General features: G+C 40.7%; 1 protein-coding gene across 1 annotated transcript in view; it reads left to right on the top strand.

The window, feature by feature from the left end:
* The window catches only part of bckdk (branched chain ketoacid dehydrogenase kinase), a 31,340-nt gene extending 12,204 nt beyond the window's left edge, over window positions 1-19,136 (top strand). The window contains exons 3-11 of the mRNA XM_079508434.1: window positions 241-351; window positions 1,389-1,436; window positions 2,759-2,878; window positions 3,210-3,308; window positions 3,968-4,041; window positions 5,756-5,884; window positions 10,888-10,977; window positions 12,656-12,811; window positions 18,582-19,136. Coding sequence (XP_079364560.1) covers window positions 241-351; window positions 1,389-1,436; window positions 2,759-2,878; window positions 3,210-3,308; window positions 3,968-4,041; window positions 5,756-5,884; window positions 10,888-10,977; window positions 12,656-12,811; window positions 18,582-18,726 — 972 coding nt within the window. The 3' untranslated portion in view covers window positions 18,727-19,136. The remainder of the gene's footprint in view (window positions 1-240; window positions 352-1,388; window positions 1,437-2,758; window positions 2,879-3,209; window positions 3,309-3,967; window positions 4,042-5,755; window positions 5,885-10,887; window positions 10,978-12,655; window positions 12,812-18,581) is intronic.
* The last annotated feature ends 8,553 nt before the right edge of the window (window positions 19,137-27,689 follow it).

The raw sequence follows: 27,689 nt of genomic DNA, 5'->3' as shown, positions 1-27,689 counted from the left end.
CATTTCATTTAAAATGGATAAAATAAATGAAAGTAAAAATAAATATATAAAAATAGATGATGTCATATATGCAGGCACTATGTCACCATATATTATTTCAGATTTAGCGCATGATGCTTAGTAGTATGCCAAGTAGACACTGAAATCCTTAGTGTTAATTTAGCACTGGGATTTTACTGTATCTTAGGCCTTTCCTCACTTCTTCCCCCTGTACTGTATGTGTGTCTGTTTTAATTTCAGAGCAGTGCCAAGTACCTTCATAAGGAGCTACCTGTGCGTATCGCTCACCGTATCAAGGGCTTCCGAAATCTGCCCTTCATCATCGGTTGTAATCCCACCATCCTACAAGTGGTGAGTCCAATGAACTAGAATATAGTGCCTCTCTTAAATAAATAATAAATCATGAAGCTGATGCTATAGAATAGGAGTGCTGCTGGCAGTTTTATTGGACATCAACTTGGGGGGAAAAACATAACAATGGCTGCAGCTAGCTGCTCATTTCATTCTCTCTGACCACCATAAATTGTGCTTAGTTAGCACCTGGATATCCATCGCACATTTGCATCAAGCTGCGATAAGTTATACATCAACAGTTGACTAATAGCTCTTTTTTATCATTATGCATTTTCCCTTCTAAAGTGTCAGAGAATTCTTACTTCATTTTTACAAGAAACATTGTAATTAGGGGCTTATAATATTGTTTTCAGCTAATCTGTTTTTTTCTTGGGTTTCTTTTGTCAACACTGTACAATGTTGATTGTTAACGTTCATTCTTTGTTTCCTACTGTCCCGCAGCCCTCAGGTTACATTTGTATTGTAACCTCATTTAGCACACATGCAAAGGTGTTGTGTACTGAATGAACTTTCACCTAGATTCCTATCCTCACAATAATCCTATACGCCTGTAGTCTTGGCTCGATGCCACGTTTCCTCCTCGTGGCACTAGTTCTTACATAATCACCAATGTGAATGAGATTATTTTGTTATGTCAAGAATAACATACGCTTCACACTGATTCTGTTATCAGCACATTGATTTCTCAACATCAATTACATTTTGTTAAAATGTCAAATCAAATAATTTGAACAATATCCTCAAGAATGACTTGCACCCATGTTTGACATACTAACTAACCTTGTTTTTTTAAATCTTCCAAATCAGGATGTCCTCTGTTTTTCTATCTCAGACAAACAACATGCATGAATCTTTTCAGGAAAATAGTTTTCCTGGAAGACACAATTTCAACTTTTGAACAGTTATGCAAGGGGCCTCGCTATGGGGGCCTTTCTAGGAATGTGGTGGGGGTGCACTCGCATACCGTAGGGACTTGGAGGAAGCCTACAGATGGAATTCTAACTTAAACTCTTTTTGGGTTTTTTTCCTTTAAGCATGAGCTGTTCATCCGAGCATACCACAAGTTGACCGAGTTCCCTTCGGTGAGTGACTGCGGCACACATACAGTACATGTTGCATAAAAAGAGGTGGAAATGCTTTTCCAAGTTCAAGTGTATTTACCCCTCTGCTGACTGTCTTATTTATAACCGCCCACAGCTCTGTCCCGTATGTAACTTTAGGAGTTGACAGACTGCCCTGTATGTGACCGCCTTCAGCGCCTTAGTCAGGACTAAAGTGTTACTGCATGCTTTCACAGAACTCTGATGTCGCTGTGACATGCAAAGTAAGCCATAGGTCACTGAGTAGCAGCTGAACTTGAGATTAAGAGCCCCATTAGACCACAGATCCCCATTTCTTGATACTATTGCATGCTTTCACAGAACTCTGATGTCGCTGTGACATGCAAAGTAAGCCATAGGTCACTGAGTAGCAGCTGAATTTGAGATTAAGAGCCCCATTAGACCACAGATCCCCATTTCTTGATACTATTTTAAATGGGCCCCAATCTATACTGTAACATTCTCAAGTTACTTAAACTCTGAGAGTTTTGTTCCATTTGTAGCTGTCATGTAGTACCAGACGGTGCTTTGATGATGATGCTTTACCACCAGTGCTTTACCCTTGAAGTATTTTTTATTAATGAATTTGAATATTAAGGAAACGGAATATACTGTGATACATATATATTCTATTACCGTCGGTGCTTCAAATTAAATTGCGATATACATTTTATTCCAAACCACCTCAACTTGAGATGGCAGGAGTATGAGCCACAGCCTGCTATGATGCAGGAGAGAGTTCTGACATGATAAAGCATACATTTTAATGAATTACAAAATCTCAACATTTGAAGATGATTGCATGGGTACAATCATCGGCAAGATCCAGTCCCACCATGTGTGATTCTGTTCAGTCATGTAATCATGCTGTAGTGTCGTGGTATGCCAGGCAGTTTGTTATCCAACTGGGAGCATGTACTTACCATGCATGTCTTCGCTGTTGGGTGGAAACCTTGTATGTCACCAAACTGGGGCTTGTTCTCTGATGTATGGGGTCTGGGGGTATGTTCTCTCTGATGTATGGGGTCTGGGGGTATGTTCTCTCTGATGTATGGGGTCTGGGGGTATGTTCTCTCTGATGTATGGGGGACATAGACTTTCTTTCTACAAAGCAAAAGAATGATGCATGTGATTGTGAATCGACTGTAAACAAATGTGGTTTACTTTCAGAATGAGTGATTTAGAAGACAATCATTGATGCATTGGTAGGCAGGCTGAAATTGGAGTTTGAAATATTTGAGGTGAAAGGACAAGAGCATACAATACCTTGAATTGAAACCATTTGCTTTGGTCACATTTAACAGATCACAGACCAAGAGATGGAGACTCGTTTCTGTAAACTGGTTCAGCAGCTACTAGATGACCATAAAGATGTGGTGACACTGCTGGCTGAAGGCTTCAGGGAGTCTCGCAAACACATCCAGGTAGAGACTGCATGATATGTTAACATAATTATCGGACACATATTAGAACATTTTCTAATATCACCGTGCTGTAAATGCTGGGGCTTTATTTTTTACAACATATTAAGCAACTCTCCAACCAAAATGTAAATGCTTGGGTTATATTTTTGACAACATATTAAGTCAAGGTGATCAAATTATATAAAAGTTTTGACAGATTCATTGATGAATATAGCAATTGATTGCAAGTGTGGGTCTGTCCTTTTTTGATATTTAGCAAACAGTTAGTTAGCTAGGTAAACCAGATCAAAGCACAAGCAGATACCAGCTTTTTGTTCTCCTGACATCCCAGGACGAGATGATGATCCGCAACTTCCTGGACACCACCCTCTGCTCTCGTCTGGGCATCCGCATGTTGGCCACACACCACCTAGCCCTCCACGAGGACAATGTATGTCTGTTTAAGTTTTGTGTTGAACTCAATGGTTTTCTTTAGAAGTGTATGTTTCGATCAGATCAGATCTTAATCAGGACACGACATGTACATGATGTACACTGATGTAAATAAGTTTTCAATGTAATGGGCCCCGGGACCCAGGGGTGGTCTTTTAGATGGGTCACAGGGACATTTTATGAGTCCTACTTCAACGACGTTAGAGTACAGTACTGAGTACAGTATTGCATCCCAGGACCCCCGGAGGGTGACATGATTGCGTCCTTTGCATGGTGAGTCTAAGGATGCAGGCTATTTGATTTGATTCTGATCGAAACGTTGACACAAATAAAATACAGCAGAGGTTTTTTTTCCAGTATTTCCAGTGTGCAGACTCTACTTCCATTTGTGATACTGCTGCTTGTCTTGCACCTCGGCCAATACACAATCTTCCTCTTTCTCATTTATCAATATTATATCAATATTATTATGAGATACCAGGGTTAGAGTGCTTAATAAAAGTGCTGACTATTGAACATCATAATTTCCTTTTGTTTGTAGCAGTCATGTCTCTCACCCATTACAAAACCACTTACTGACTCTTGAATGATATATTTCTTTTTCCAACTTCCTTCTTGGTGACAGTGCTTTTTCATTCACTCATTTATTAATTTTAGCCGGATTTCGTGGGGATCATCTGCAGGCGTCTCTCTCCGAAAAAGATCATAGAGAAATGGGTGGACTTCGCTAGGTGAGTTTGGTGTTTGTTCACTCAGATGGGTTATCTTTAGATGACCTTACCGCCACTATGACTGTTCTCTTCTCTCCCTGCTCTCATCGGCCTCTGCTTATTTTCAGATAAGCTGATAAGATTTGAGACGTTGTATTTCAGTACCTAGGTACCGGCTATTGTTCCCATACATTTTCAGTTCCATCTTATCAAATGTCCTTATGGGGTCAAAATGGCCTTTAGCTTCCAAGACAAAGTTCAGGTTGGTGGCATCCTGGTTGCTCAAGCTGTTATATTTGCATACTTTTATTACACCGCATATATATCGCACTGTACATTTCACAATGACCTTTGTATTGAGACAACTGAATCTCATTGAGGATGTTTACTAGAGAAAAGTTGCACTAGAAAATATTCAACTTCCAGGGTATATGATTTTATTTTCCCCATATTATAAGAGTATTTTTTATTTTCATATAATGTACTGAATATTGTCAGAATCAGCTTTGTTTGCATCTGAAAAGTCATTTTCACTATGGAGTACAGAAACAACAGACAAAGATGATTGACAATGTTTTGACTTATATTATTCCCAGTTAGCTACAGTAAATAACAAAGGTTTGCATCATTTTAATATGTGTTGATCTTGCATACATTAGCCAACATTGTAACTAAGGTTGTCCTGATCGGATCGGGTGATCAGAAATCGGAATTTGATCGGGAGCCAATAAACGTGATAGGGAATATTATATCCATATCATGATATTAGACTGGAAATTATCTGTGATATGGGATATTGTGATATGGCATAAACGTGTTCTATAAAATATAAATATCGGATCGGGAAAAATCGGTATGCTCAAATTAAATGATCGGATCAGGAGCAAAAAAACGTGATCGGGACATTCCTAATTTTAACCCTAAACCCAAGCCTTAAAATAGACCACTACATATTGGGTGGGGTTCTCTCATTTTCCTATCTTTTTGAATATTTGGTCTTTATAAAGGTAGAAATACAAGTGAGCAAATACAAAAACCTTCATCTGGCCCTCTGTCGTTGAAAGGCTAGTCATTCATGTTTGTTTAGGTGCCAGCCAGGCCCATCAGTAGGATTGTCTCTTTTCTCTGTCTAGACTAAGCCTCATGCTCAGTGATGGCAGGATTGTGTTCAATTCCCGCCCTGGCTTCCTAACCAATGTTAAACCTTGCATGACTTGGAGTTTCTAATTTTCTAGAAAGAATGCATATCATTGCTCTCGTCTCCATATTTCAACTTTTTATGTTTTTTGGCAGATTAATCATTTAGTGCCACCGGGGTTAAACTAGGCGTTGATTATGTGCCAAAAAAGCCCATTATAAAAAAAGAAAGAAAATTGAAATCCATTGCGCACGTCATGTGCATGTCGTCACTTGCACACCGGATTAGAGCAATTAAAAATTATAAAAAGGCGTCCATGGCAATCTATGCCATATGGGAAAGGCGTCAAAAGGCGTCCTGTGGCATGAATGAGTTTTAATGATCTACTTTAGTGTCAAACAAGGGGTGAAAATAGCCGTTCACAACGTGTCACATTGCTTCGTGTTGTGAACTTTTCAAATGGTTTCAGAATATTAATGAAGAGAGAACGGTTTTGGACATACAAGGTTTCCACCCGACGGCAACGATATATATGCTATTTTTAAAATTTTTAAATCAGAATGATGACTCTAAAAGTGTATTCCTTCTCTCCACCAGACGTCTGTGTGAGCACCAGTATGGAAACTCCCCCAGGGTGAGGATCAACGGCCATGTAGCCGCTCGCTTCCCCTTCATTACCCTGCCTCTGGATTACATTCTGCCTGAGTTACTCAAGAATTCCATGAGGTAACACTAACACTGCTTATGTTTGCTTTGCTTTCTTGCTTTGTTTATGTAGCAGGGACAGTGGATGGTTAATCAACTGTCCCACACCGCACAAGTTCATGTTCAGTTCAGTGGACAGCCACACACACACAGCACAAGTTCATCTGTTGTTCCTGGACAGTTACAGCAGGCAACCAACTTTACAAATGTGTGAAATTAGATAAAGTATATTTCACTACAGACAACAGAAAACATTATTTAAAAAAATAAACATTCTATATATATGGCATATATATTTACATTTTCATATACAGCCACCTCCACAAATATTGGTTCAGTATTGTGAATCGATTGACAATCCAATCCATGGAGTTTGCAGTGAAATGCTAGTCACACCTTCATATGTATCTCGCTCCCATAATCGAGGCAGTCGAAGTCTAAGAAGAGACATTGTCAAATTTCTAATGACAAAACTTGAGCAAACCGCCAACCTTTCACACAGGTGTGACTTGAATATTTTGTAATAGCAAAAAAGATTGTTGCACAATACAACCATTGTTGCTAATATACTAAATTGTGGAGTGGAACTGAGGCTGTCATTTACTATTTACAGTATGCTTACATGAACTTACAAGACATTCCAAGACCAATGCTGCAGAAGTAGGTCAACAGTTGTATTATGTAACAGGCCCAGAAAGCCAACTGTATGTTTCATGTATGAGTATGACTGATGGCTTTATTCATACAACACTGCAACAACGTTTCAGAACATGCCCTAGTGCTACTATAATACTAATAATGACTAGGCCCTAGTCATTATTAGTATTATAGTAGCTGGCAGCTAACCCATCTTTACAGTGGCTGTTACCGGGTAGAAGACACATCTATCTCAATCAGGATGAGAATGCATTCAGTCACTGGCAGATTTTTGACACAAGCTGTTTGAGTGCACTACAGGTTGTTATGGGTTTTGGGAGAAATCTTAAGCACAATCTGTTATAATGTAATGAAAACATCAGTGTGCCTAGTCTGTAATGCGGGCTGTTTGTCCTTCCTGTGCATCTTTGTTTGTATACCCTTGCAACAAGCCTGTTGTGAAATGAGGAGCAGAAACTTTACTGGATGACAAAAGTTTGTGTTACATAATTAAAAGAATCGGCAGCAGATTTTATCACTTTACTCGATACTCTTGAATCCAGGCTCATCCCAGCTGCAACCAGTTATTTAAAGCACATTGAGAGCAGCACATGTCTGACCGTTTCAGCATGTCGGTCCGCTGGTGTGTCTAATCTGCGTGTGCATCCCGTATCGATTGCTTTATCCTCAAACAAATGCTATTGGTCCATAACAACCGGATGTCCTACGACAGGACAGGATGGAAAGCTTTAGTTTAGTTTAGATTGATGTGGAGCTAATTTCTGTCACCCCCCCCAGTGCAGCGCTACGTCACATCATTTGGAGCGACGCCCACCCGGAAGGGTTGACTCCCACTTCTAGCCCAGAGCGGCCAATGCGTTCCTCCAGGCTTTCATTTTTTGCGCCGACGAAAATGAAAGCCTGGTAACGAGGCTATTAGATCTGTGATGCGCAGCAGTATCTAAAGGTGGGAGTAGTGCTATGATGAGTCTGACATACACGGATGTGATGGATATTAGCTTCCATGGTTGGACCAGGAGAAATTGCACTCGTATATGAGGCTGTGTTACTATAAGGCGCTACAAAGAGAATCAGGCAAGGTTTTGGTTGAACAAAGGCTCCTAATTTTGACTTGGAAGATGAGAGGTGGTCAGTTAGCACGTTCGATCGGACTGTTGAGGCTTGTGTGCCTTATTATTCCGCCTGGGAACACACTGTTCTTGGCTCCAGTTCCTGGCTTCAGTTCAGCTACATTCCCTCCATTCATTGTGCTGAAACCAGAGAGCAGGAGGTTGACAGAGAGGCATAGACACTGTTTTGAAAACTGGTGGCTCGGATGTATTGTCTACATAACACACTATGGTGGGCATAATAGAGAGAGATTCAATCTCTGGATTGCATTCTATCCAAGGTTTCGGGTTTTGTTGTTGTCATGTCTACAGCACTACAGCTGTTTTTAAACTTTCAGGCTGTGAAGTTATTGTGCTTTGAGCCTCCTCAACAGTGTGAGAAAATGCAAGAACATTATAGAAATGTCAGAACAATTAAAAGCAAGGTGGCAAAAAGCATATTTGACTGCAACACAGAGCAATCTAAATGGGTAGTCCTGGACCTATTATATACCTTATACACTGTACACAAGTCACAAAAGCAAAACAGTGGCTGTAGCAGTAACGTGACTTGTGCAGTATAATACTGAATGTTGTGGATTCAGCACATACAATGGACTATATGCTACTATACTATACTGAGCTGCAACTTTCAGACCCTGTTGTACTACCACCTACTGCATCCTCACCATTCATTCATTCAACACACACACACACACACACACACACACACACACACACACACACACACACACAGCAATATTTGCATCAGATTGCTGAAAATCTGAAGCAGTACTTCTAACAAAAATGTGTTTGTTTCATTATAGATATTCCACCATTAGGTTCTTCTGACTATTTTATGTATTTGATGTATTACCATGTTGTTCTTGCTTACTGTGCGTCTGCTAAATACCTAAATTGTTTGAAAACATCTGAGAGACTATGTGACCTTCTTGTCCTTTGAATCTGTAGTTGCCATTGATTTTCATTAGATGATAAATTAGTCTATTAGTTAAGCATTCTCTGAAATGCTAGGGGGCAACAATGAAGGAAACTAAACAAGTTTTAGAACTCTATTTCTCAGCTGTTTGATAGCAGTATTTATTGGAAGCTGCAGTAATTTAGTTCATTAAATCAATAATCCAACAACTGAAAACATTCAGTCATATCAGGGGAATAAACAGTCACTTTATTTATAAAGCATATTTCATACAAAATAAATGTTCTTGATTTTAAGGACACCAAATAATATGTATACAAAGTATAGTAACCCCACCCACCCACACATAACAACGCACACATAGTAACCCCATCCACCCACACATAACAATGCACACATAGAAACCCCACCCACCCACACATAACAACGCACACATAGTAACCCCATCCACCCACACATAACAACGCACACATAGTAACCCCATCCACCCACACATAACAACGCACACATAGTAACCCCATCCACCCACACATAACAACGCACACATAGTAACCCCACCCACCCACACATAACAACGCACACATAGAAACCCCACCCACCCACACATAACAACGCACACATAGAAACCCCATCCATCCACACATAACAACGCACACATAGTAACCCCATCCACCCACACATAACAACGCACACATAGTAACCCCACCCACCCACACATAACAACGCACACATAGAAACCCCACCCACCCACACATAACAACGCACACATAGAAACCCCACCCACCCACACATAACAACGCACACATAGTAACCCCATCCACCCACACATAACAACGCACACATAGAAACCCCATCCACCCACACATAACAACGCACACATAGTAACCCCACCCACCCACACATAACAACGCACACATAGAAACCCCATCCACCCACACATAACAACGCACACATAGAAACCCCATCCATCCACACGTTCACATGATGCAGCATTTATGTCCCAAAGAAACATTCAGCCACACAGCACACAACCACAGCAGCTTCAAATTTCGTGTTTTCCACATTGCCATTATACTAACTGTACATTCCCCTATGTATTAAATAGCTCTCGATTTACCACATGAACTATCTATACCACTATCCCTATTCTGGGCGTGTCATAATAGGCAAACATTTTGCGAAAATAGAAGACCTACAATGTGAGTTTTTAGATGACTATTTTTGACAAAGAGGTGGTGTAGGAGTATAGACACAAGTATAGTCACCTTGGGGACGACCCCAGTCAATGAAGTAGGGTTTAAGTGGTTAAACGTACCAGGAAATCCCTTGAATCTGCTTTATGCTTGAGTGTCCACATTTAGCGGCATCTAAGTTTACATTTTGCCTTTTGTATATCTCTTATGCAAGTATCGTAGTTATGTAATGACTGTGTGCAGTTGAAAATTACTTCCCTGTTGGCAGCTTTAACACATAAGATGGTATAGTAGTCCATAGGTTTTCAACGTGGAGTCCATAGGTTGGTTGACGGAAACCTTTAAAAAAAATCATGACTTATACAAATTATTTACATTCAAATTCAGTTCATACCAATTTACAATACCAGTTGAACCATGTCATTATTGCCAAAAATGTGCAAAAATGGCTAAACTAGCCAATCTGCAAGGTTACAGATTCGATATTTTCTTATTCTTAATTTTTAAGGCATTTAGTGAGCCGTAGCCAGAGACTGTGGCTATTTGGCGGTCCTTGGCATGGAGATGTTTGGGAACTCTTGGTATAGAATTATCATTGTATTATCCAAATAAGGATCCCACCCTGTTTCAGCCTAAAGCCTAGTGTTTTGACTGTCAAAAGGGTCATTGGCACAATAAGAACAGGCTATCTAGGCTAGGGCATACAGCATTCCGATTGGCTACGACTTGTCACTGTGGGCACTGGGCACATATAAGCTATGACTTGGGGAGAATGCAACATTCACACTATTGTTGTTTCAAAAATGTATATATTCTTCCTGTTTTGACTTCTATGTGCTGTCTATATTTTAACATTATTCCTTGAAGGTAAAGTCTTGTTATGTTACCGTGGGTGGGAAGATCTGAAAATATATGGTACTCAAAAACAGCCCTGAATGAAAATGATTTGATTTAGTTGGATTAATTGGTTTTCATTTCACACATGTGGTCTTTTTGCATTTAGTACTGGCATTGAAAATGCAAGCACTTTAGCTTGGGTTGTTATCTGCCATTTTAATAGCAATAAAGTCTTTAGGCTGAAATACTTTTGTCGTGTAATACTGAGTTCAACGTTTCCTCTTTCAATCTACTATTTTGTCCCTGCAGGGCCACCATGGAGAGCCACCTGGATACTCCATACAACGTGCCTGATGTGGTTGTCACCATCGCCAATAATGACACAGATTTCGTCATTAGGTGAGTGGCTGAATGTCCATCCAGCACAACCAGTTAGGCAGTGGTGGAAAAACTACCTAAATGTTTTCCTTAAGTAAAAGTTTCAATACTCCAATGCAGAAATACTCTGTTACAAGTAAAAGTCTGGTATTCAAAAAAATTACTTCAGTAAAAGTACAAAAGTATTGGTATAAAATAAAAAATGTACTTATTGTGAGCATGTAGATCGGTTACTTTTTTTTGATTAAAGTGTTCCGATTAAATGTAGTGGAGTAAGAGTACAATATTTAGACCTGAGATGTAGTAGAGTAGAAGTAAAAGTATTGGAAATCAGAAATACTCAAGTAAGGTACAAAAATACCTCAAAATTGTACTTAAGTACAGTACTTAAATCTACTTGGTTACTTTCACCACAGCAGTTAGGAAGCTATTTAATTTCCCACAATCGCTTGGAATCCGGCATTCAGCAGCTTGAATAAGAAACCTGACACAGCATATCCCAGGGCCAGTGATTAGCTATCTCTTCTGTTTGGATAAGTTGAGCTCAGAAGTTAGAAACGGTTGAAAGCTTTTGAACAGACTGTTATTTCTGATGGTCATTGGTCATACATAGCCTTACAACCCCATCAATCTCTGCAGCCATTAGAGAAGTACTAATGAGATAGTGTGGGGTAGCACTTCTAAGGTATTTAATGACAGACTCGTGGCAGGTCAAAAAGTTTTAAATTTGCTGGTAATCCAGTCTGGCAGTGTGCCGCAAGTTCGACTCCCGACGGCCTTTACTGCATGTCACCCCCCCCCCCATATCTCTCCCCATTTCCTGTCAGCCTACTCTCTATCCCTCCATAAAAAAAGAAAGAAAAAGTTTTAAATCTTTTCAAAAATAGCAGATCTGCAAGCCCACAACACGTTGTTTTTGGCTATTTCCGCTATTTATTGTACGATGAAGCATAGAGCTTAAGTGGTTAAGTAGCATGTACATCCTACAGTAGAGCTCTTCATGGGTCCAAAATGATGCACCCGAACCTGTGAAATTAGTTCAGAGAACTGATTAAATGTTTTACTTTCTAGACTACCAATCAGATCTCAGAACAAATTTCTTAAACATTTTCATGAGCAGTTGAGACGAATAACCATATAAGTCCATACTAATTATCCATAATGTATAAATCATGGATTTATACATTACATTATTCCCTTTTTCGGGAAGGGGTCAGAATACAATTTGGACTACTAATGTATAGTTTGGTCCTCTGTCCCAACTCAACGAACTCCGCTGGAAGCCTGACATGCATGCGCAGTTCATCTCTTTCCTCACTTATTTTTGCGCTGTAGTAATCTGATCCTAGGTCAGACACAGCCTAATCATCATGCAGCACTTAATGCTTTTCTCTCTTGATAAGTGCTGAGCAAGGATCTTCCCGGATCCACTCAGGTATTACTCATAATGATCAACAGACTCAGGACCCAGAGAGGTAATCAAATCTGAACCGATCCAGACCCAATTGTCCATAATAATAAAACACGGACCGGGTGGATATCGGGTATTATTATCTAATATTTTCCATTCAGAATCCTGAAGACCTATCCTACAGTGCACACAAAACGAATTCACTAAGTCAGCAGGTCTATTACAGGCCAGGTTAAAACCCCTGAGATAATGTTGTCATCGCTCTTCAATCTCACCATTGTCTGTCAGGATTTCGGACCGTGGCGGCGGCATCCCTCACAATATAGTAGACAAGGTGATGGATTACCACTTCAGCACAGCAGAGGAGAGCAACCAGGACCCCCGCATGAGCAACCTCTTCGACAACATCACCAACAGTGGGCCCCAGTCTGGTCCTATGCACGGGTAAGAGAATGACACTCGGAAGTTGAGAATTCACACATTTTCCCATGTGGTACCATTTTATAGACTTGACGAAGGCCCCAGTGGCCTGAGACCTTGTACTATATGACATGATGGCTCTGCAAGGGTCTAGCCGTCTATGAGAGGGTCTGTGTATCTGTCTGTGTCCAGAGCTAATCTTGCAAAAACGCTGGGCCGATCGGCACACTGCCAGTAGGCCACAGATGTACCTAAAATCTGGTCGATCCCAAGTTCCACATGATTTAATTTCATTTACTGAAAAATACTAGACTACCTACCTATGTCAAATACAGCATTCTGATTCTGGCTACGACATGTCACATGGGGCCACATTCATTCTTGTTGCAGCCAAACTGTAATTTCTTCTGACTGTAGCACTGCTGACAAGAACAACCTGAAGGTTTTATTGGCTGTCCTGTCATGTTGTCGTCTACAATGGAATACAGCAATTTTGATTCCTACAAGGATGAGGATAGCTACACTAATGTGGAAATCGCCGTTCAGTTCGTTGGGTAGCTCTCTCTTTTATCACCCTAATGTGTTTGTTAGCATCCCTGACCTCAAGACTATCCTGGATCTTATTATTTTAAAGTGATATTGATTTAAAAAAAAAACATCCACAGAGCTTTTAGAATGAGGCAGAATAACAAGCCAATAACATAATGTAGTATAACTTAAATCAAAATAAAAAATGAATTCATCCCGCTAGCATGAAAGAGTCATCACTTTATTAAACTGAGGAAGCGGAGTCTAACTCCCTGTCTGACTGATCTCACTCCACTCCATGAAATATGAGGAGGCAGAAGGAGTAGTGCGACATCTAGTGGCTGAATGTTTATCTGCAGTGGTTTGTGGTGCCCAAGTCACACTAAAGGCAGGGGTCATCAACATGTCCATACATTTAAATGTGTCCAGACTTGGACTTTTATTTCCTTTTTTACACATCATTATAATGTTCTTATTTTGATCATAAGACTCAATTACTGAATGTCAAGACTCCAGGTTTTCTTCAGAATATGTATGACACTTATTTACTACAACACTGTTGTATTAGGAGTCCAACTAGTGCTAGTGGTTCTCAAATGTTTTATTTGCAAGTGTAACACCGGGGATTCGAACTCGGGTCTCCCGTGTGAAAGTCCAATAGACCAAAGGGATATGGACCGACGGAGGCCATCATGCTGTGGCTCTGATCCACTCTGCTACACTCACCCCCATTTTTGACACCCTCGGGTCTCCCACGTGAAAGGCTAATAGCCATCAGGCTGAGGCTCTGAGCCACTCTGCTACACAAGGACCCTCATGCTTGCCAGTAAACCTGGATATGTTGAGGCTTGATTCAGTTTCATGAAAGCAATGCCACACTAGTTACCATGGAAACTAATGCTGTGGATTTAGCCTGCTCCGGACCAGGCCAACAGCCAGGTTTAACCTAATCCTGATGTCTTTACTGTTCATTAAGCAGTCAATCTGATCACAAACCAATGATTTTTTCCACACTTATTCAATTATTATGGGTTTATGTTGCCTTGTTTTAATCGGTCTGCATTAAAGGACAAATTTAAGCACTATATACAAAGAACCAAAATATATAGGCTGCACAACCTCATCATGACAGCTTGTGAGCTTGTAGATCAGCTAATTTTGGTGAATGTTCCCCCAGAATAGGTTTGCTGTGGTGCAAGTGGTAAAGAAGAATTATTATATTATAAAATTATTTTTATTTTTTTGTAAAGGTGAAAACATTACTAAATATTACCATTACTCATTGTTTTACAACATATTACCATTGTAACATTTCACCCACTATTGAATCTGGCCCCTGTCTGGGCAACAACCCCCTTCCCCAAAGGTATAGTCCATGAGCCAGACCCCCCTAATTTGCGCGTTAATTACGAAATGGGTGGGCAAATTCTTGTTTGAATTTTTGACTAGCTGTACTTGTCTACTTCACATTTTTGTATGATAACAATCGCAGACTAGCAGCTTAGTGGTAGTTATCATGCATTGAGTACATGCACCCCTATATTGCCACATGCAAATTGTGACAACAAATATATGATCAACTTTTGAACCTTACTTTGTGCAGAGACCAATGAAACCACTTTTCTGCATAATTCAAATATGGGGAATTGATTGGAATGGTTATTTTACTTCCACAAAACTTCCATATATGCTTAAATGGGCTTTTAATGCAGTATTTTGCACACACATCTAAGAAATTTAAAATAAGGCTTGCAAATATCCCCATTTTGGAAGTGTGTGCTAAGAACCAACATGTTCCTAATGGCTATAGAAAACTGCTCACCATTCTAAGCTTTAATATGAGTGGTAACATGTGTTTGTACGTTTTGTAACTCTAGAGATACAATCAGAAACACTATTATAGTGTGATAACACGAGCCAGGGCCATAGCTATAGAATCAAATCGGTGGGCAAAGCTGGTGTGATTTTTTTTTTACTTGTTGTGCATCTCTACTTCATAGTTTGGCATGATAACCATTGCAGACACATAGCTTAGTGGTCGTTATCATGCATTGAATATGTGGCCCCCTATATTACCACACACATTCTTACAAAGATATATGATAAACGTTTGAGCCATTATTGTGTAGAGACCTATAATCACACCTTTCTGCATAATTCAAGTATGGGTAATTGACTGGAATAGTCATTTTACTTATTCAATACTTTCATATATGCTTAAAACTCGACACCAGGCTGGCTGAAGAAGTTCCTCATGCAGAAGACCCCAACACGTTGTAGTGTCTGGCCCTTAGACTTATTGACAGTCATGCCGAAGCAGGGTCTCACTGGAAACTGGTGGGGCAGAGTGAATGGATAGATGATGTTGGTTGGACACAGGGTGATGCGTGGCCGTGGACTGAGAGTGCATCCCGCATTGACACCAACCACAGATCTTGCAGCTTTAGGCGTGCATCTCGTGCTTTGTCTGACTCAGCTCTCTATGCACGTTGTTGTGCGTCACGCATCCGGTTGCAGTATAGGCTCGGGTACCTTTGGGGATATTGGCATGTAAAAAAGGTGATCTGTAACTGCCATCTATTAGCCAATTCATCGTTCTGTTGAGCTGGTCAAGTCATGGTGATGTCAGCGGTATCACCTTTTATGCCCATCTTTGTCAGGCATGCCCAAATATGGGGTCTATGCAGATGTCAGAAGTCGGTGGGACGAACCCGTATTTAGGCATGCCCAAATATGGAGTTGCAGAGGCAGAGGCCTTGTGATGTCAGCTGTGGCCCGGGCAGAGGCCTTTTGTGGCGGTTCTGAACAATCATGGGTCCGACCAACTCAACACCGGGCACTGCACTCCCTGTGGGGGTGTAGAACGCGTGTGTCGAATTTGAAGTAGGTGGGGCGAACGGTTTTGGTGTTACATGTATTACAGACGTACAGCTGTACAGACACAGAGACTTTGCATTTATAGTTAGATGATACATTGGCTACTATATGGACATTGAATATTCCCTCATTTAAAACCTTTGATTTTGACATGTTAACAAAATGAAATAAGAATGTTGACTCTGTCAATACAATATTCAATTGACAGTCATGCAAAATCAGGCATATTTTCCTATATAATGCCTAATTTGCATATTTAAATATACAATTTCAGAAAACTTGTAATACAATAAATCATTGTTTTCATGTAATTAATCAACTATAGGCCGTGTTGGGACCCCAGAAAAAGTGCCTAGAAAATGAATTTCGTTCCCGCGTCATGGGCACTACTCATTCAATGCATTTTTTCAAATCAACCTGGGGACCACTATTGTGTTGGGTGGGGATATGGGCTAAGATTAGTGCTTTTGTAACTTAACACTTGCTATGCATCCCATGTGTATACAACATCCCACTGTTTCTCAACCGTTGACTACTACTGGTAAAATGTCCTAATAATAATGACTCAACCAGACAATCCGGTGCACTTCCCCTTTCTTGAGATTCTAACTCCCTTTTTCTGTTGAATTTCTTGAACTCCAACTTGTCAGTAAATGACTACATGGATGGACTCATCATAGGTCACCAGGTCATTCAGTGCACTTCCCCTTTCTTGAGATTCTAACTCCCTTTTTCTGTTGAATTTCTTGAACTCCAACTTGTCAGTAAATGACATGGATGGACTCATCATAGGTCACCAGGTCATTCAGTTCACGGTTTCTCAACTAGTGGAAAGAACATTTAAAAAAATCAACAAATCCTACATTACTAAATGCATGGTCAGGGATCACATGCAATACCTCCACGGACCACCAGTGGTCCACGGACCACCTGTTGAAAACCCATGGTCTACTAGATGGACGTGTGTATGCACGTACAGAGATTTTGTGCATTAATTATTTAATACTCCTATCTGTATCAATATGAATGTGTATATTAGAGTGTTCTAGATAGATGTAATCATACATCAGAGCATTTCAATGTGGCCTACTAGGGAAGTTTCATGGTGATCACTAGTTCTTAAGTTTTTTCATCCTATTCACATGTATATAGGTGAAAATAACAAAATGTGTGATAAATATGAAAAAGCTGCTCCTGTGGAAGTGTTATCATATATTAATTTACTTATATTGACCTTCTAAACAATTTAATATAGGTATGGTTTTGCCCACTCATTTCGTAATGAAAACTTGTCTGGCTCATGGACTAGTAGCTCCCTCAGAGGAGGGAGTTATGGCCAAATATCACGATGCTACAATATCATTATGCTTACAATATTAAGAATTCTGTTACATTTATTATGACGATTTCATTATGAAGTTTTAAGTTAAGAGTATTGGTAAAATGTAGACTATATTTTTGGGGTAGTTAATCATTTTTTAGAAGCTTAAGTCCTTGTATCAGTAAGTGGAACTGGAATAGATTAGTAAAGATACTGAGATATACAGAAGGGGGCAGTAATGCAACTATTAAGGATGCCAACTGCCATAATACCCCACGAAGAAGAAGGATCTGTAAATCTGTGTTCCACCGAATGGGTCTAGAGAGGAAAAGCCAGGTTCTGCATTCAGCCAGGCTTTATGATCCTGGCTCGATAAATCCACCCATTCTAAGCCTCGCTTGGCTTTAGTGGAATGGAATAAACCAGGATGTACAGACCAGGATTTAAAAAACCTGGTTTTGGCTTAAATCCTGGATTAGTTCATCCAAGTTTTGTGAAACGGGCCATTCAGGTGGTTAGTAAGTGCCTAAACCAGAAGTGGCCAAACACAGATTTGGTGTGTCCACAGACCCGCAAACAAGCAGACGGATACTGACATCCCTGGCTTTTCTGGTTCTCATTAGTCTGAGCGAATTCCCCAGCTGTTATCTTCACAAACACAGACAGAGGTTTTGGGAATTTATAGATGAGGTCTTGCATAAATAATGTGTGGCTGTCACAAAACTCCAAGACAGATCTGAAATTGTCTCACAGCACACCATTAGCGATCTATAGTACATGAAATCTCTATGTTCCCACTTGGTCACATCCTCTTAGATGTAATATATATTTTCTTTGCTATTCTGTAGTGTACAGTATGTTCCGATGATACAAGTAGCCTTGATATTCATGTCTACCATACATTAAATGTTGGATGTCTAAAAACGGAATTCACTTCGTAAAGCATTTAAAAGATTCTAAATATCATGATGTGTCTTCTGTTGAAATAGAACCGTTGGGGTCAAGTGTTTAATGTAATGCTCTAAATCCTCTCGCTCCCTGTGTCTTTTTGTCTTTGTGATTCTGTAGGTTCGGCTTCGGGCTACCAACCTCCAGGGCGTACGCGGAGTACTTGTGCGGTTCCTTGTCCGTTCAGTCCATGCAGGGCATCGGTACTGACGTGTACCTGCGCATGCGCCACATCGACGGGAAGGGAGAAAGCTTCCGGATTTGAAGGCTCTCTGTAACACGGCTCAAAGAGCGCTCTTAGGGCTCACGTTACTGCCTGCCAGGGTGCGTCACAATTTACCCACCGGGAAGCCACATTAAAACCTCTTGTGGGCTACAAATGACACGGTCCATGAAGTGAGAGTCTACATGTTGTAAAGAGGCTCACAAATTCAACCCATAAGCTTTCCTCTCCTATTTGCCTTTGAGTCTTTATAAGCCGAGTTGGCTGTGAAATAGATGTTTCCTCTCCTGTCATTTTCATTTGTCTTTCAGCGCCTTGCATGTCCCCTTGTCACTGTAAGAGTTCACTTTTGATCACTTTTTTAAGCTTTTAGGCTGTCATGTAAGAGTGCACTGTGTTGAATATCTACATTGTTACTGAAGTTGAAAGAGTAAAACCTGATTTATACTTTGTTTCGAATCGTGTCTCGCATTGAAAATGAGTGAGCTTGTAGATAGTTATTTCTGGTGTTAGACACTACCGTGCAACCTAGTATACATTTGGTATAAACGAACATTGGCCTTACATTTGGTTCACCTTTTAACCACTTAAGACCTATTTATACTTTGTTGTATGACAGTGTTACGTGAAAATAGCCAATCTAGAAGCTCAATGTGTCGTGATGTGTGAGCTTGTAGCTATGCTATTTTGTCAAATTGTCAAGATTTATGCTCCTAAAGACATGCCCAAAAATAGGGATGCCAGGTTGAAAGTGTTGAATAGGCTGTTCAAAAATAGTGGAGACTGTCTTCAAGGAGAACACTTCAGCTGGACACTGGACAGAGAGGGACTCTGTGTAAACACTCCTTTATTACGACTTTCTTTTTCAAAATATAAGGTCCATATGGACCAACAGTGTTTGTTTGTGGCATTAATATACAAAAAACAAATCCAAATCAAAGAGCTAGTTATATTGCCACTTTTGTGCCATTTGCCCACAGTGTAGTTTTCACTACACTACAGTGGTATTATAATCGTACTTGGCATTGTGACACTTTCTGATTTCAGTATCATATCCATCCTGTAATCTAGATGACCATCTTTCTAATGACCTTGTGGATGGTTACTTTGGAGGAAACTGCCAAAACACCATTTGCTCATTAATCAGACTCATTCTCAGTCTTTTTCCCTGACTTTTTGAGAACAAAGGAGATGATGAAAGTTCTGTTCAGGACTGTTTTCATCAAGTTCTCAGGCAGGGAAGTGGGATGTTCAGTTGCCTTACTGTGTGATGCCTGCCGGTCCTTTAACCAAATGCAGTTTCACAGTCACTCAATGTATTGTATCTTTGATTCTTACATAAACACATCTGTCAGTTAAGTGTAGGTTTGTTTGCACAATGACTAGATTTTTATTGATGTGCTCAGCCTTCGCATCTATCCTAGTAGTTTTTGATTTAATATCATTGACAGTTTTCTGAGTGTACCAGAAGTGTTGTATATCTTCATTTTTGCTGAGTATTTCATACATTTCAAATTAATTGCTAATTTTGATTGTTTTCCCTCATCTGGTGGGTGTTTGTGTACCAGATCACATTCCGGGAGGGGTTCAAAAACAGGGTTCCTATGCCGGTCTGGACAGTATGTTACTTTAAATATGAAAAAAGAGAGAAAAGGACATTTGTAAGGGTCTAGAAACTAACCATTATGCTGTTTCACCATCAACACTCCTCAATTTTGTTGTACATTCCCCAACCAAACAATCATGTAATTGTCTAAATGCCTCTTTCTGGAGTTAATGAACTTTTTTTCCCCCAACGAGTGCCATGACATTTGGTGTGGCACAAATGGACAATGCTTATGTTTCAGTTTTTCATCTTTGCTTTTAAGAGGTTGTGTGTGTGTGCTACTAATTTTCAGTTTCTGGTTGGACTAGTCAAAGTTTTAACATTACATGATGGCCACTAACTTTAAAAGTTAAGGCATGTAATAATTTCCTAAAGCTGTATAGAATTCAAGGGGGGGGGGGGGGGGTGCACCATTCCAAGCTATGGAATCTCTCATATATGACTGTAAATAAAGGCAGCAGAAAGCTGAGGACTGACATTTTTGTTTACTGTGCATAATGTTTATCATTGTGTTTGTTGTTTTTTGAAGGTTTTGATCCTGATGTGATGCACTGCCCTCTGCTGGCATACAAACAAATGCATGAATTCACAATAATGTGAATGTATTTACCATACATTTTGGGGGTGGGGGGGCGGGGAATTCACTAATCGGTGTTATATTTCTTGTGCACAGGCAATGGAACTAAATACCTGAATATTTTTCAAATAGATCAACTATATTACAGTTGAAATTGCTGCCCTACTTCATCATAGCAGATCTACTCATAGCAGATATACTTCCATCTGCGTTTTGAGCTCGTGTGTATTTCTTTTTTTTTAATCCTGAAAAGTAAACGGGCAGGTTTCCCACTCTTAACAGACATATCTTTGGTCCCAATTTATAGGCTTTAAATTTAATTTAATTGATTCTCAGTGCATTTAACAAATTGCTTCACACGCACATGCACACACGCACGCACACAGACACACACAAACTAAATGCAATCAAACATATGTCTCCTTGGTGATAAGTGATAAGGGTGCCCCCCTGTGGTATAAGTACACTGGGGAACCCAGTGTACTCTCTGCTGCCCCATCTGGCGGAGTCAGGTTATAGCTCTCCTGCACGAGAGACCATGCAGTGGACAGTGGTCCTGCTTGGCCGGGACTGTTTTTTAATTATTTCCTCCACCCACGCTATTGTTTGACATTTAATTGTCGCCCAAAGTGTAAATTGAACTTTGGACTCCCAGAGCTGCTCCCAAACTCTGATGAGAAACCTTGGCCTCCCTTACCCAATATGACTACCCATGCTTAAGGCAGATTTTCCAGTCACATTGAAATGGGGTAGCCTCGGGGGGTTGGGGGGGGGGGGGGGGGGGGGATAACTTGAGTCTCAATATTCCTAATATGAATAGAATAAATAAATACATATGGCGTATGGTTAAAATAAAGTTGGAATTGGATTGAGTCAGTTAAAATAGCAGCAGATATAGTTCATGTTTTATGCATAAGGTGCATAATTTCAAGAACACTAGAAAAATAACGGATATAGAAACAGTTCCTTAGTTGGGCGTGCAAGGTACGTGTTCCAGACAGTGCAGCGGCAGTGGAGTAGTAGACCTGCAGGCTTATACACAGAACAAGTATAAAAGTAAGTTGTCAGGACAGCCTAGCACCTGGGGACAGGTGGTGCTCAGCGCTTATTCAACAGTCTGATGGTATCCAGGTTCAAACTGTTGGCCAAGTGGCCACTGGCCAGAGATAGGCTATGTGCTATGTCACTCCCCTACTCTATCTCTCTCCATTGTACTTGTGAAATAAAGTCTAATAAAAGTAAAAAATCACACCCGTGTGAACTGAGTGGTGTAAGGTCTTATATAGACTGATCAGCTGTGGTCTGACGTAATGTCTGACGTAATGAAATCACACCCGTGTGAACTGGGTGACCATAGCAACCGTTCTCATTTTTTGAGCACAGACAGACAGACAGACAGACGCGTAAACTAACAAAGCCAGTTGTAGGAGTGGTTTACACCACTCAAAAATATAAATGACAATTAATAGATAAATAATAATAGATAAAACAATTAATTGATAAAGGTAAAAAATAATTAATAGATACAATAATTAATAGATAAAAGTAAATATAAATAATGACAATGAATAGATAAAATAAAAAATGAAAGGGAGTGATAGGCTACTCTCCATTCTCTCAGGGGTTAAATGCTAACCTTGCCTTGAGCAACCCCCTTTAGCCTTTAATAACAGAGATCATTTCTGCCTGATCCTGGAGCCTGCCTAGAAGATGTTTATGAGACCATTGTTGAAGCACAGTAGGAACAGCATAGGCCTATTGTGTGCTCATGCAGAGTGCATTAGTGCTAACAACCTGCGATGTGCTGGTTTGGTGGTTTCTCATTTCCTTGTGACAAACAACATGAATATAGGTATGCATCTTCATTATACCACACAACCTGTTGTAATGTTTTGGCATTTCATATCAAGTAATAGCACAGACAGTATCCAAGAGCTTAACAGATTAAAAAAAGACAGCATGTCTGCATGTGATCACTCTGCCAGCCTGTGCCAAACCACTCAAGGAGGTGGTCCAACAATTTGATGATGATACCATCTCAGTCAAAGTCAGTGCAAGTAATATATCCAGATAAGATAGCCATAACATTTTACTGCAAGATGTCTAGGTTATAATCAGGTTCTTCACATCTAGATTTTTTGATTCATTTTCTAAAGAATGACTCAACTGCCAGTTCACCAGTCCGCTGCCAACAGAACAGAACAGAACAGAACAGAACAGAACAGAACAGAACAGAACAGAACAGAACAGAACAGAACAGAACAGAACAGGTTTCAGTTTTTGCCAGACATTGTTCCTAACTTCATGGCCGTGTTGAACTAGGCTTGTCTAGTTTAACACGGTCACTCCACGATAAAAGGAGAGAAAAGCCAGTGAGTGTAATGACATTTGAGTGTATTGCATCTAGCTCATGGGCATTCTGATGGATGGCCCTTAAGGAGGGGGACTTTGTGCAATATTATGTCATTGGCCAATAATTCCTCAGTTTGACTGACATTTCTGAATGTCAAATACAAAGAGTGGAATTGTGTATTCTGTACACAGGATGCTATCTAGGCCATCCTTAAAGGATTTTAGACGGATTCAAATGCGTCTGCTGACACAGTAAACAGTATATCACGCAGCCGGTTCTAAGCTCCATTGGTCACATTACACTTTGTGTAAACAATTTGACGAGGCCTGAGGAAAAGAAGCCAGACAAACGATACTGTCGCTTCAGTCATTGTAGCTGCTTTCCCACACAGGGAATCCATAGCATTGCTGGATAAAATTGCAGGTGTAGGCAGTGGTTGTATTAAATAGAAATTTCACGAAATACCTTTCGTTTATGGGTAGGTTTCCTTCAAAACCTAGCTGCAGAACATTATTTTATGTGCTCCCAGGACAGAAAATTCTAGAACTTGTACTGTCCTGGGCTCTAGGGGTGACGTAGGAAGCCACGCCTATCCCGTATAAATACAGGCGTGGCTACGTCAGCCCTCATTCAACTTTTCTTCATTCCTGTTCCCCCGCCTCCTGCACCCCCCATGGATGATTCTAACAAAAATGCTCTCTCAGTGTGTGTGCCAGTGAACCTACAGGCTTTCCACCCCCTGCCGTTCTCCTCTGACGAAGACAATAGGCTTAACTGCCTTTGCCCAGTCAGAGCCTTACGCATATACGCGGATAGACTGGCTCCTTTCAGACAAGGAAGCCAACTCTTCGTGTCCTGGGGTGCCAGGACCAAAGGAAAGCCCGTCACGACGGTCACTATCTCTAACTGGATAGTGGAAGCCATCCGTCTGGCCTACACTAGCCAAGGTGTGGATTCCCCTCAAGCCCTGAGGGCCCACTCCACGAGAGGCGTGGCAGCTTCCTGGGCACTCTACAAGGGTGTCTCCATTCAGGAAGTCTGCACAGCAGCAAGCTGGTCTACACCCTCGACTTTCGCCACATACTATAACCTAGATGTGGCAGCGCCTTCGCTAGCGCACGCGGTCTTGGGGGCCGCTGCTCAGTAGAGCATCAGGGCAGCATAGCGCTGCCTCCTGCTCTCCACAAGGACTAGGTTCTGGACCCAAAAGGGTCCGAGCCCCTCCCAAAAGGTTTACCTGGGACCCACTGGAAGTTCAGGTCACGGGAGTTCATAAAGTCCCATAAACGAAAGGTATTTCATGAAATTTCTATTTAATACAACGTTAAAGGTTACTTTAGTAACCACGGTTGTATAAATAAATTGAACGAAATACCTTTCGTGGAACGCCCTTCTGTTCTCTAAAGCAGAAGAAATGAGAATGAGGGCTGACGTAGCCACGCTTGTATTTATACGGGATTGGCGTGGCTTCCTACGTCACCCCTAGAGCCCAGGACAGTAAAAGTTCTAGAATTTTCTGTCCTGGGAGCACATCAAATAATGTTCTGCAGCTAGGTTTTGAAGGAAACCTACCCATAAACGAGGTATTTCGTTAAATGTATTTATACAAAGTGGTTACTAAAGTAACCTTTAACGATACTAGTCATTCACACATACAGTATGGTATGGTTGCAGGTGGTTCCTGCAGCGCCATTCGTCAACAGTGTTGATGGGAAGAGGATTCCGTGCAAGGCGGCCCAAGGAAAGGTGAACCACACCCATGTTCAAAGTGTGGCTGAGAGCAAGAATCTCGGATATGTTTATCAATGGAACACAGTCTGAACTTGGATTTTTAAGTCAAATCAGTAGCACATTTCACACATATTGAATTCACTGCTTCATGTTAAAAGAAAACAAACAAACACAAAATGAAATATATGCAAACATACACATTTTTTATATGCTCCCACCCAGATAAACAAATACAAATTATAAACCCCATCCATCCACACATTAGCATTATGACCGCCCCACCCTCCACAAGAACTCATATACACCCACACAGGATACAGAAATGCCACACACATTTCACCTGATTTCAACCTGTACTTTCCTGTGAATGAATCAAGCCCCCACTATTACAAGCCTTTAGAAGTCTATGTGGGTTCTGGTGCTTTTGTCCCAGAGTTGAATCTTCTGTGGTGAAGGACAAAAGAGACAGATGTGCCCTTCTCCTACAAAAGGTTGCAGTTGGGAAGATTCCTGTCTGATTGTTCCCACATAATGGATTTCACAGTCAAGGAGCTTGACTGCCAATGGGACACTGGTAATGCGGTTCTTGGAACATGCACAAGGCTTGACCCACATCCCAGTATCTGAATGTAATCATATAACAAGTACAGTACTTAATCATTCTTAAACCACTTCCAACAGCTGGCGTCCCTGCTTTTGGACATATTGTTATAGGCATTAACATTAACATTTATGATAACATATCATATAACAATAACATTAATTAAATGCTATTGCAACGCATAATGCACTGTGAGCTTGTAGATTGGCTATTATCACCACATGACACCATTGAATGACAAGTATAAAATAAGTGATTAAACTGTGAAGCATGTGTTTCTGACACCATGTGCCCAATACAGGATGTCACTGACTGTTGAAGTACATCTGCCTACATGTGCTTGTTTTCAGTCTATTCCTACCCCATCATGCCTACTTTTCTGTATCAGTCATGACTCATTATCTTCCAGGCACACAATGTTGCTTGTGGAAAATAAGTTTATTTTAGAGAAAATGTAAACAAATGCCGTGAAAGAGCAGCCTATGTTCAACAATACACATTCATTGTATTTATGATGTTCAACAATACACATTTATTGTATTTATGCTGTATTGTATGCTGGTAACATGTAGATTCTCTCAGTCCCACAGAATGTGCACATTCTGCTGTGACATGGAATCTAATGCTTGTGCATGCTTGTGCAGAGCTGTTATTGGGGGAGCTGCCTTGAGGCCTGTGTAGTGGGGTGTGGTGCCTACTAGGGGACACGGGGAGAACATGCAAACTCAACACAGAAAGGCCCTTTCGCCAACCCCGCCTCGGGTATGGGCACCGATGATGCGGAGGAGGAGACACAGCGTCCCGAGTGGGAATCGAACCCAGGACCTTCTAGCTGTGAGGCGACAGCACTACCAACTGTGCCACCGTGCCCCCACATAAAGGGGAATGGTTGATGGTTCATTTGAGTGAGGGCTGTGATGTGGAGAGGGCGAGAGGCTGACACCTGTACCTTTTTCTTATTGGAAAAAATGTGCTGAAAATGATGAGCTATGATAAAAAGTTGTCAAAATGTCCCACCTACATAAAAAAAAGCCAAATGGCTCTGGCGAGATTGTGTAAAGGCGAATATTAATTCACTAAAATTACATAAATAGACATGGAAGTCTGAAATTGGTATGGAGTATCACACATAGGGGTAAGTAAGATTTTTGGTAAGATTTTTGGGCTTGCTACCATTACATTTTTAAATATGACCTACGGAAACACAAAAGATATGCTGTCCGCTTGACCAATAACAAAGATGGTTATTTTCCAACACAATATGGTGAATATCACGGCCTCACTTGTATATAGAAAACTTCCCATGTCCCTAAGCTTCAATTTGAGCCCAAGATAACCTTTCTCTCTTGAAAATGACTCTTTCTGTAGCCAAAATTCTGAACTATACCTCAAAGTATCAGTATCAGGTCAGTATCACCTATACATTTGGAATAAATGAATGAATAACTGAGTTTGAACTGACTCCACATTAAAGAGTATTTCTTACTTGAATAAGCTATGTTAAAAAGTTGGCAAAGTGTCCCATCTACCATTTTTATGCAAATGAGTGGCTCCATTATCAAAATAACCAATATCACTATATCTTCACTTAAATCACTTAAATGAACAAATAATGTGTCTAGACCTATGTTATGTCAAGGATCTCAGTGAAACTATTCTTAAAGTGGCCACATGTGCCCGTGGCATGCTGGTGTACAAATCTCGTCGGCTTCTTGTCCATGCTCTCCAGTGTCAAGGAGATCAACCAGTGAGGTTGGTATATAGGACTGCACCACAGGACACACTGGACCTGTAAGGGTTATGTAAGCAAGCCTTGCAGAGCCATGAGGCCCATAGGGCAGGAGCCTATCTCCTGTTTCTGTAGTATGAGGCAGCTTGATGTACAAGTAAGTACACCCCCTGGACATGACACTAGTATGTAGCAGGGACTTACCCCAATCCAACCCTTGATGCTGAGTGCCAAGCAGGGAGGTACTGGCAGTCTTTGGTATGACCCGGCCAGGGATCGAACCCCGACCTCCCAGTCTCAGAGCGAATGCTCTGACCACAAGGCCACTGAGCTGTTGATATCCAGGGCCCCTTATGGGTGTGCAACTCTGAATGTACAAAATGGAACCAAATAGACCCGTAAGGGTTA

This window comes from Electrona antarctica, assembly GCF_951216825.1.
Source record: "Electrona antarctica genome assembly, chromosome: 8".
NCBI classification, from domain to species: domain Eukaryota; kingdom Metazoa; phylum Chordata; class Actinopteri; order Myctophiformes; family Myctophidae; genus Electrona; species Electrona antarctica.
The sequence above is the reverse complement of the archived record's forward strand: the minus strand, read 5'-3'. Positions and strand labels throughout refer to the sequence as shown.